Source organism: Anolis sagrei, chromosome 1, assembly GCF_037176765.1.
Source record: "Anolis sagrei isolate rAnoSag1 chromosome 1, rAnoSag1.mat, whole genome shotgun sequence".
Taxonomy (NCBI): Eukaryota; Metazoa; Chordata; class Lepidosauria; order Squamata; family Dactyloidae; genus Anolis; species Anolis sagrei.
Window position 1 is genome coordinate 178,682,916 of NC_090021.1, and position 12,132 is coordinate 178,695,047.

Genomic DNA, 12,132 nt, shown 5'->3' on the forward strand with positions numbered 1-12,132 from the left:
AAATGAACTTCAGCAGAGTGACTTTGGTGATGGCAGAAAAATACATTTCTACTACCAAGTTTTGATTATTATTTGTGCAGTTTGTAGCATTCAATAAAAACTGTCCAGCTCACCCAGACCTCTCAAACCTTAAAAGAGACTATGAGGAGGAAGGTATCACAACTGCAAGGGAAATGGAAAGAAAAATCTTTACCATCCCATTGAGATCATACACACACTCAAATCAAAAATTCAAATGTGGGGCATATTTTGCCTAACATCCCTTCCTCCTTAACAACACATATCCAAATTTCTGGATATGTGTGGACTATTGGGGAGTGCTAGAGTTAAATATGTGCAATTTCCAAATATGTGTTCTTACAAAAATGATTTCTTTCCTCAACATGATAAACATAATAATTTATGATGAATTGCTTGCTTTTTTCAGATCCAGAACATAGTTACCTTAAGTGTTCATATTTCCAAACACCTTCATCCTGTCCTTCTGGAGGTTCAAGAATCTTGTCAATGTTTGAGCAGTCTGCTCTTATGTTTTGTTGGATATACTAGAGAGAAAATGTTTAAACATTAATATTTTATCTGGATAAAAACAACAAATTCTCTTCATCACCATCATCACCCCCACCATCACCATCATCACCCCCACTGCTACATTTTAGACCAGCAATAAAATTTGCAACCAAAACTTTCCAATGCCATATCTTTAGCCGTTACATTATCGTTCAGTCTCATGCTTGGCTTCCAATACTCCAAAATGGAAAATGACTCTTAATGTGAGTCTCATTCCCCACCCCTGCTAAAGAAAGAATTTTAACTCTGTGATCTGAAGTCAATGACCCTGTAGTCAATGAAACAAATATAAATTTAAAACAGTGTGCAGTGTGGGACACCAATATTTCTCTGATATGATAATTATGGCATATTATACAAGCGGCATACACGCAAGAAGTAAAATATATTTGAATCTCTACTAATACAGACATATCCTAGATATTTCTAATTACTAAATCAATATGTACAAAACAGAAGAACACATGTGAACTTAAATGAAGCATACCTGTTGAACTGCCAATGTACTGTCCATTTCTTCAAATGATTCATCAGGCCAATTATAAAAGTCCTAAGGAAACAGAAACAGTGACTTAAATCAACCAAGCTGAAGGAAAACAAAGCTCTCTTTAAAATATAAATTACTATAAAACTACTTTAGCTCCTTTGTACTAAAAGTTATAGAAGCATCCTGGGCAAGACAATATCATATTCTCTGTCACTTGACAGTTTCCATCCCATTCAAGTATCAGAAACATCCAGCTGCTAGAATTGGGTTCCCCTTTTAAATGAAAAGCCTCTTGGACTGATAGCACAAATCCTACCATTTCTATTCAATTATGTTACCTATATTAGTTGAATATGGAACCTAGTGATGGAAGTTATCACCAACACAGTACTAGACAAACAACGGTAATAGCAGTGAATGCTGAATCAGAGACTGATAACCTTACAAAGCTAGGCCATGAAAGCAGTGTGCCACCTGATAATACCTGGACTGGAGATCTCCAAGTAATACCAAGGATTCCAGGTAGAAATAGGAAAGAATAATGCCTGAAACTGTGGAGCACTTCTGCCAATTATAGTGGGCAATGTGGGCTAATGGTCTGACTTGATATAAGGCAACTTCCAATCCATTCATTTATATTGATGTCACAGTTTTTGTTTTCCTACTCTACACATTTTCAAGCAAAGGGGCAGCAGGGAGAGGCTGGACAGCTATCCATATTATTCTATTTTTTTTACTAAGAGGCAAGAAAATAAGTTCATTATGCTGATTCTGAGAAACATATTCTAGGGCTTTGCAGCTACAAAACTTCCACTACATTCCTATATGTACATTTACATGTACTTTTGGACTAAATATACACTTATCTGGGAGAAAGTCTCAAGATACCAGAGGAAATTACCTGGCAATATATATACACAGAATTGTTTTGTACAATGCAAACCTATACATTTTGAACAGAGGAATATGTTTTGTTAAATTAATAGGGATATTTCCAAACAGAAGATTTAGGGCTGCAACAAAGTAAGTTTCCAACATCTAGTTTTTTGTGATATGCATGATGACTCTGTATGAAATACTTCTGATTAAATAAAAATGTTAATAACTTCATCATGAATAATTAAACTTCTTTAGCAAATAGCAGCCCACCTTTAAACTGATGGTCTGCACTAAATTTTACAATGTGTGTTCAATCACAGAATAGGCTCAAATAGTTTTGTAATCAAAATTGTAAGGATATATGCATGCACATTACACAACTGCACATGCATCCACACCCTTTTTATCTCAGCAGGTATATCTCCTAAGCTATCTTATGAGGATGACTCATCATTCTTTTCAGCTCGAAAAAAATTCTGTTGCAGAAAAGAGCAAACATACAGATCAATAGAGCAGCCATTAAAAAGAACTAGCTATAACCTGCCTGTCTTCTAGTCTATCTTTTACACAGGAAAGCACCTATCTATATGGTTTTAGCAATTAGATAAATAATTTGAAATAACAACGCATGTCAGAATTGCAAATTCAGAAATGGGAGAGAGAAAATGTTCAACTTCTCATTATATTTTGAAAAGTTACAGAATTTGGCATCACTCCTATTACAGAAATCAGGTTTACTGTCAGTATCCATCTCACTCCAATGACATCACTTTTCTCCGAAACAATTAGATAAATAACCGTAAAGCCACAAAACCTGAACAATACAGGATAGACCAATAAAACTGGCCACCACCCTGCAACTCCACCCTTCCTTTTGTAAATACATAACACTATTGCCATTCATCCTACAGCCGCACTCTAAATGCACCTTGGTTCTGAACCATCACCAGCCTCTGCTTTGCATCCAACATCTCAACATTTAACATTTCAATCCTCTCTTTCTCAAACCAAGGGTGATACGAATAGTCCTCATAACATATTTTGAGGGCACAAAGTTAGAAAGGTCAGCTACCAGTTCTTCTTCACATCCACATCTCACTCTACTCCTGAAATATGTGGGTATGTGTATGTGCCTTCAAATCACCTCTCAACTTATAGGGACCCCATGAACTGTATAGGGCATTCTTGGGAAAGGAATACTCAGAGGTGGGTTTACCAGTTCTTTCCTTTGAAACATAACTGGCAGCACCTGTTATTTTTGGTGATCCCCCATCCAGGTATTTAACAGCACTGACCTTGCTATAGTTTAAAATAAGATGGGATCTGGCATATTTAGAGTACTTCAAAGCATATTGCCCTTGCTTGCTTTCCCCATGATTGATTTAAATATCGACCTTTTATACTGTACACACACACACAGATAATTCTGATTTGTTTTTTTTTTAATTTTCCTCCCAAAATGTGTGCACCCCTTACAAGGATTAAAGATTCCAACAGCAATGCACTGACGTTTCAATATAAACTTTTATCTGAGGTTTGCAACTCAGAGCTTCAATCATGCAGACATTGCTGTGCAGCGATAACAATTTGTACACTTTACACAAAATTTAAGATGGAATTTTAAAACTCTGGTTCAATCATTTTTAAAGGATTCTCCAATTCCATCTCAAATCGCAATTTGTACTCCGATTAATTCATTACTGCAATGTTTATTTTCTTAAGTCTTCAAATAACCACACATTAGCTGTTGAAGGTGTATACATTGTGGGGACACACTGTATATTGTTCTTAACAGACTGATTTTGATTTTATGGCTCAGGTCTGTGACTTCCTGGATGAAGTTGATCCACCTGGGATACAGCTTTCCTCTTTTTCTACAGCCTTCCATGTTCCCAAGCCTTTTCTAGTGAGTCCTTTCTGTTTTTTTCTAGTGAGTCCTCTCATAATAAGTCCAAAGTAGGACAATCTCAGTTTAGTCATCTTGGCTCCAAAGGAAGAAGAGTTCAGGCTGGGACCCATTGATTTTGTCTTTTTAGCCATAGAACGCTTTTCCAGCTCCACAATCAAATTGATTGATTTTCTTAGTGTCAGCATTACTGTATGCATGTATATGTGTGTACATAGATGTGTGCGCACGTGTACATGTGTGTCTACATGCATCATAGATGTGTATGTGTGTACACAGATGTGTGTATACATGTGCATATAGATGTCTGTGTATGTGTGTATGTATATACATACACCCTATTTACTTGAATCTAATGCTCACATATTTTTGGTTGTATTACCTTGCTGAAATTAGGGTGCACATTAGGTTCACATCATAAGGTGATCTTAGTTCTGAGTCAAAGCTTCAGGAGCACCTGGAACTCCTATTTAAGGGACATTACAGAATAATAAAAGTTGGGAGAGACCACATGGCCCATCTATTCCAACCCCCTGCCATGCAGGAAAAGGACAATCAAAGTACTCCTGACAGATGGCCATCCAGCCTCTGTTTAAAATTTTCCAAGGAAGGAGCTTCCACCACACTCTGAGGCAGCGAGTTCCACTGCCAAACAGCTCTTACAGTCAGGAAGTTCTTCCCAATGTTCAGATGAGATCTCCTTTCCTGTAATTTTAACCCACTGCTCCGAGTCCTAGTTTCCAGGGCAGCAGAAAACAAGCCTGCTCCCTCTTCCTTATGGCATCATTTCACATCTTTATACATGGCTATCATGTCTCCTCTCAAGCCTCTCTTCTGCAGGCAAAACATACCCAGTTCTTAAAGGCGCTCTCATTTAATGTCCACGGCTCCATGCTAAGCAAGCCTGGGATTTGTTGTTTGGTGAGTCATCAGCATTCTTCAGCAGAGAAGGCTCACGGCTTTGTCAAACTACGTACTCCCCCCATGATTTCTTATATATCTGTACCATCTAATGGTTGCCGTCCATGCTGTGAGCCACCCCAAGTCTCCATGGGGAGAAGGAACAGGATACAAAAAAGTTGATTGCTTGATAGCATTGAAGCAAGGCATTCAAAGTGGTTTCATTCTATAGCATGAGATGCATCCTAAGGTATTCTTTTCCATTGGTGGAAGTTCAAACATTTTTGTTCCTTAAGAAGGAATTATTCACAAGCAGCAACTGTATGGGGCAATTTTTATGGCCAAATTAAGAGTGCACTCTTTGTCGCTGTGCATTACATTCAGGAGCACATCCTTTGGGGGAGGGGGGTTCAGGGTTTTGAAAATTGGGGGGGGGGACATTGCATTTGATGATGCTTTAGACTCAAACAAATACGGGTATGTGTGTACATGTGTGTGTGTAAATGTATATATAGATGTAGGTGAACAATATTATTATTTATTTTTACCTCACTTTTCTCCCATGGGTGGGACTCAAAGCAGTGTACCACGACCAGCTCAATACAATATGCCCTTTGATGCACTTTATCCCATCCTTTAGTGAAACTCACCTGCTTGTCCTATCTGAAATTTCCCACCAGACACACTACCCTACTCATCCATTTCACCCAGGGTTTTTATACTTTATAATTCTATTCCTTGTAACTGGCCCAGCCCCCTATGCACATTTCTATTATTTTACTTTCATTTCCTGTGTTTAACTTTGTATTAACTTGTTTTGTTTACTTTTATTTGATGTTATTATTTGCTGTATGTATTTGATTTTGATTTGTTGTAATTGTTGGGCTTGGCTACCCCGAGTCCCCTCTGGGATGATGGTGGTGGGGTATAAATAAAGTATCATTATTATTATTATTATTGAGCCCCCGGTGGCAGGCATGTAGCCGGGGGGGGGGGGTTTGAGGGGCTTCAGCCCCCCCCCCCCCCAATTCTCATGGTGGTTCGCAAAAAGGCCTTACTGGTGCATTATTTAAACTGTTATGTTTATTCATATCATGATCTGATCACCATGCTCAATATATCCCATATGCATGGGGGTATTGGGGTAACAATACAAAAGGTTTGCTAGGGTAGACCCTCTTTCACTCAGACTCAGCCCCCCCCCCCATGAACCATCCTGGCTACGGGCCTGCCCAGTGGCGCAGTGGATTAAACTCTTGTGCCGGCAGGACAGAAGACCGACAGGTCGCAGGTTCGAATCCGGGAAGAGGAGGATGAGCTCCCTCTATCAGCTCCAGCTCCTCATACGGGGACATGAGAGAAGCCTCCCACAAGGATGACGAAAACATCAAATCATCCGGGCGTCCCCTGGGTAACGTCCTTGCAGACGGCCAATTCCCTCACACCAGAAGCAACTTGCAGTTTCTCAAGTCGCTCCTGACACGACAAAAAAATAAATAATATTATTACAAGCAAAATAACATAATATAAAAATATTTGTTATTTATTTTATTTATTTAGAACTTTTATTTTATATAGCATAGCATAACATAGGATATATGTATATATAGATGTGTGCATGTGTGCGTGCAAGTATACTGATAGATTGACAGATACAGATGTGCATAAGAGAGGCTGTGTGCGTGTTAATGTGTATAGATCAGGAATCCTTCAACTGCGGCCCTCCAGCTGTTTAGGCCTTCAACTCCCTGGATTCCTCACAATTGAACAAGCTCGTTAGGGCTTCTGGGAGTTGGAGGCCCAAACAGCTGGAGGGCCTCAGTTTGAGGATGCCTGGTAGAGATGGATGTGTATGTAGGCCTCTCCTTCCGCCCGCTCCCACAGGGCCTGGCTGGGAGAAAAAGAGCGACTAGGCCCGAAGCCCGCTTGCGTGTCTCCCTCCTCAGCCGGCCTCCCCGCACCTCTTAGCGGCGTCCCGACTCTCTCCAGGAGCTCCGAGGGGCCCCTGAAGGCGAGGGCCTTACCTGGGCCTTGGTGCCCGGCCTGTTCCGCCTCAGCACAGCCGTCCCCTCCGCCATGACCATAGTGACAGCGAGCGGCGCCAGGACCCGGATGCGGCGGCGGCGGCGCGCGGCGGCGGCAAGAGCGACTACCAAGCGGAAGGGAGGATGAGATTGGCGGAGGGGGGGGGGGCACGCGCCAGAGACGACGACGACGAGGACGTGAGGCGAACTTCCCCCCCGAAGGGAGCCAGGAGGGAGGGAGGGAGGGAGAGGCAGAACAGCCGGCGAGGACAGGAAGCCACGCGTCACCGTGACGTCAGGGCGGAGGAGGAGGAGGAGGCGCGCGCTCGGCTCACCCACTCCAAGGGAGGGAGGGAGGGAGGGAGGGGGGCGCAGTAGAGCTCCAAAAGGAAGGAGAGTTGGGACGCGGTCGTGACGTCAGCGGAGGAGGAGTGGGAGGGGCTCAGGTGGGACGGCTGGAGTGACAGTTCCCTAAGAAGCTCGAAAGGCTTCCCTGGGGAGAGTTAACCGCCCTGACTTGAGCTCTTGAGGCCGGGGTTCGAATCCCGGCTCCGACCATATCTCAAATTATTATTTATTTATTATTTATTTAGAACTTTTATATACCTCAGGCCGGTTCACAACAACAGTATCACAGACAATAGTTTAAAAACATCACCTCCCATAATACACTAAGACATTAAAATACTAAAATACAATCACATAATTACATTGGCCAAGTTGTCAAAATAAAATCGTAGTTCATCACGTTATTGACTCACTCGTCAAATGCCAGTTTCCAGAGCCAAGTTCTCACCTGTTTTCTAAAAGTCATTAGAGAAGGGGCAGTTCTAATCTCCACTGGGGGAGAGTTCCAGAGCCGAGGGGCCACCACCAAGAAGGCCCTGTCCCTCGTCCCCACCAGACGCGCTTGCGAGGATGGTGGGACCGAGAGCAGGGCCTCTCCAGAAGATCTTAACAACCTTGATGGTTCATAGGGGAGAATCCGTTTGGACAGGTAAACTGGGCCAGAGTCGTTTAGGGATTTATAGGTCAACACCAGCACTTTGAATTGTGCTCGGAAGCTAATTGGCAGCCAGTGGAGCTGGCGCAACAGAGGAGTAGTATGCTCCCTGTACCCCGCTCCTGTTAGTAATCTGGCTGCCGCTCGTTGGACTAGTTGGAGCTTCCGGGCAGTCTTCAGAGGCAACCCCACAGAGAGAGCGTTGCAGTAGTCAAACTCATTTGAGTGTTCTTTCACACAGCCCCAGGCATGTAGCGGGGGGGGGGGGGCTTGAGAGGCTTCAGCCCCCCCCCCCAGAAATTCTCAGCGTGGTCCGCGAGAAGGCCTTATTGGTACCGTGCCAGGAGAGGAAGGGGAGTGCGCCGACAGCCCAGGCGCCAAAGAGGATGCTGCTGCACTACAGACCATTCTGAGGCCGCAATAGACCTTCGTGCCTGTGCATTGAAGTCTCACCACACTTGTGGCTGGGAGTGGAGTGCGTCGAGCCCTTCGGCTGTCATACCCAATCCCAGCCTCTATGCACAGTTGGGCACATTGACTCTATGTGCCAAGTTTAGTCCAGATCCAGCGTTGGCTTGGTTCAGTGCCCTCTGGATAATATAATATGTATAATATCACAAAAGACTACCACCTCACCCACCTCATAGGAAACCTGCTACAAAACAGGAGCTTTTTTGTTGAGTTCCAGGGCCAGAGAAGCAGATGGCGGAAACAGAAGAACGGCCTGCCTCAGGGGAGCGTGCTTGCCCCATCCATGTTCAACATCTATACAAATGACCAGCCACTGCCAGAAGGGACAGAGAGCTTAATCTATGCTGATGATTGTGCCATTACTGCTCAAGCAGGGAGCTTTGAGATGGTTGAACAAAAGCTTTCCGAAGCTCTAGGTGCTCTTACTGCCTATTACAGGGAAAACCAGCTGATCCCCAACCCATCTAAAACACAGACATGTGCCTTTCATCTCAAGAACAGAGAAGCATCCCGAGCTCTGAGGATGATTACCTGGGAAGGAATCCCACTGGAACACTGCAGCGCACCCAAATACCTGGGAGTCACTCTGGACCATGCTCTGACCTACAAGAAGCACTGCCTGAATATCAAGAAAAAATGGGCGCTAGAAACAATATCATACGAAAGCTGACTGGCACAACCTGGGGATCACAACCATTCACAGTGAAGACATCTGCCCTTGCGCTATGCTACTCTTCTGCTGAGTATGCATGCCCAGTGTGGAACACATCTCACCACACTAAAACAGTGGATGTGGCTCTTAATGAGACATGCCACATTATCACGGGGTGTCTGCGCCCTACACCACTGGAGAAATTACACTGCTTAGCCGGTATTGCACCACCTGACATCCGCCAGGAAGTAGCAGCCAATAGTGAAAGGACCAAGGCAGTGACATCTCCAGCTCATCCCCTGTTTGGGCATCAGCCAGCACGTCAACGACTTAAATCAAGAAATAGTTTTCTAAGATCTACAGAGACACTCGCCGGAACACCCCAGCAAGCGAGAGTCCAAAAGTGGCAGGTTCAAACCCAGAACCTCAACCAATGGCTGATACCAAATGAGAGACTCCCCCCTGGGTACACAGAAAACTGGGCAACTTGGAAGGCACTGAACAGACTGCGCTCTGGCACCACAAGATGCAGAGCCAACCTTCAGAAATGGGGCTATAAAGTGGAATCCTCAACATGTGAGTGTGGAGAAGAGCAAACTACAGATCACCTGCTGCAATGCAACCTGAGCCCTGCTACATGCACAATAGAGGACCTTCTTGCAGCAACACCAGAAGCACTCCAAGTGGCCAGCTACTGGTCAAAGGACATTTCATCAACTACCAAGCTTGCAAACTCTTGTCTTTTGTATGTTTGTGTGTTTGTTCAGTCAAAAATGTAACACAACTGTTCGGTTGCATGACACGATAAATAAATAAACTGTTAAAGTCTTAATAAAGTGTTAATATCCTGTGGGAGGCTTCTCTCATGTCCCCACATGAGAAACTGGAGCTGACAGACATAAGGTCACCCCGCTCCCCGGATCTGTACCCCTGACCTTTCAGTCAGCAGTCCTGCTGGCACAAGGGTTTAACCCATTGCGCCACTGGGGGTTCCTTATTCTAGACAAGAGAGGCAATGAGTGACTAAGGTGGGAGCTTTCTTCTCCAGCCAATCCAAACACAGGTGATGTTAGGTTTAGAACCTTAGCAGATGCCTGGACGACCAGCAGTTGGTGCTGTTTTCTAAGCAGGTCATGTTTCTACCTGTCACAGATGTGCCATCTGTATTGTAATTGGATTTTGAAAACCTTAAAATCTTTGCCAGTTTGATTGCTACGTTGTGTCCAAATTTCAAAGCAATTGGTGAAGTATTTTAGGAATTATGAGGTCACTCACAAACTGACATTTACGTTTTTATTTATATAGACTAGCTGTACCCTGCTATGCATCGCTGTGGCCCTCAGAAAACAGAGGAATTCCAGACATGAAGCAGTAGACAAAAGGGACAGATGGAAGGAACATTGATAGCTGGAACTGAAGGTAGAGAGAGAGAGAGAGAGAGAGAGAGAGAGAGATAGGATGGTAGATGGAGTGATTGATGGATGGATGGATGGAAGGACAGGCAGCTTTACGGCCAAAGGGGGTTGGACTGGATGGCCTCTGGGGCTCCCTTCCAAGTGGTTGGCCATCTTTCAGGAGGGCTTTGATGGTATCTTTTAATGGAAAATTAGGTAGGACTGGATGGCCTATGGGGCCCCTTCCTATACCCCAAAGGGTTTCCCGCACCCATCCTTCCGCGTGTAGCATCAAAGGGCCTCTTCCCAGGCGATTCCCCCCCCCCCCTCCTTCCCCGGCCTCCCTCCGAGCAACGTGTTGCTGGGGCCTAGACTGGTGATATGAAAAATATTTTAAAAGTAAACAACTAAATGTTTTTTTAATTAAAATACTAAAAGTAAAATATTTTTAAGTTATTTCAATGTTTTAAATGACAATGTTATAAAATTAAACAATTAAATATTGGGTTAATAGGTGTCTCGCTGCCAAATTTATTTATTTATTTATTTATTATTGAAAACTTTTATATCCCTATCTTCTCACCTTCGTAGAGGGACTCAGACCGCCTTACAGCAAGGATTCAATGCTACTAATACAAGTTAAAACATCATGCAACGATACAAGATTAAAATACATATAGATAAAATACATATATACCAAATCGCCAAGGTAAAATCATGTTCAACTCAGTCCGCATATGTGGTCACTCACTTTGGTCTGTGAAGGTGGTAGGACTGAGAACAGGACCTCTCCGGAAGATCTTAACGTCCTTGACGGTTCATAGGGAGAATACGTTCAGACAGGTAAACTGGACCGGAACCATATAGGGATTTATAGGTTAAAACCAGCACTTTGAATTGTGCTCGGAAGCTAATTGGCAACCGGTGGAGCTGGTGCAGTAAGGGAGTTGTGCGCTCCCTGTACCCAGCTCCTATCAGTAGCCTGGCTGCCGAGCACTGGACTAATTGCAGCTTCCGGGCAGTCTTCAGAGGCAACCCCACGTAGAGAGTGTTGCAGTAATCTATACGGGATGTAAGCAGAACGTGGGCCACCGTGGCCAAGTCAGACTTCCCAAGATACAGGCGCAGCTGGCGCACAAGTTTTAACTGTGCAAAAGCTCTCCCGGCTACCACTGAGACCTGGGGTTCCAGGCTCAGCGATGTGTCCAGGATCACCACCAAGCTGCAAACCTGTGCCTTCAGGGAGAGTGTAACCCCATCAAGCACAGGCTGTAATCCTATACCCTGTTCGGCCTTACGACTGACCAGGAGTACCCCTGTTTTGTCTGGATTTAGTTTCAATCTGTTGTCCCTCATCCAGTCCGTTACAGCGGCCAAGCACCGGTTCAGGACTTGAACAGCCTCCTTAGTAGCAGGTGGGAAGGAGTGACAGAGTTGGACAACATCTGCGTACAGATGACACCGTACCCCGAAACTCCAGATGCTCTCCCCCAACGGCTTCATGTATAGGTTGAATAACATAGGGGACAGTACTGAACCCTGCGGGACCCCACAGTACAATGGTCGTGGGGCCGAGCAGGAGTCCCCTAATGACACCTTCTGGGAGTGACCCTCGAGGAAGGACTGGAGCCACTGCAAGGCAGTACCCCCAAGGCCCATTCCTGCGAGGCGTCTCAGAAGGATACTGTGGTTGACAGTATCGAGATTTGATGTCAAATCCTTCAGTGGTTTTTGAGTTATGTTAATCCCACAAACAAACATTGCATATTTAATTATATAGATTATCTGGCAGTGTAGACTCATATAATCCAAGACAGATAATCTGGGGTGGTGATCCTGGGATACA

General features: G+C 44.2%; 1 protein-coding gene across 1 annotated transcript in view; it reads right to left on the bottom strand.

The window, feature by feature from the left end:
* HSPE1 (heat shock protein family E (Hsp10) member 1) overlaps window positions 1–12,132 on the bottom strand; it is a 36,508-nt gene that overhangs the window by 6,425 nt on the left and 17,951 nt on the right. The window contains exons 1-3 of the mRNA XM_060781079.2: window positions 6,767–7,073; window positions 1,058–1,120; window positions 445–545 (exon numbers count right to left, since the gene is read on the bottom strand). Coding sequence (XP_060637062.1) covers window positions 445–545; window positions 1,058–1,120; window positions 6,767–6,826 — 224 coding nt within the window. The 5' untranslated portion in view covers window positions 6,827–7,073. Of the gene's footprint in view, window positions 1–444; window positions 546–1,057; window positions 1,121–6,766 lie in introns of the transcript that reaches the window.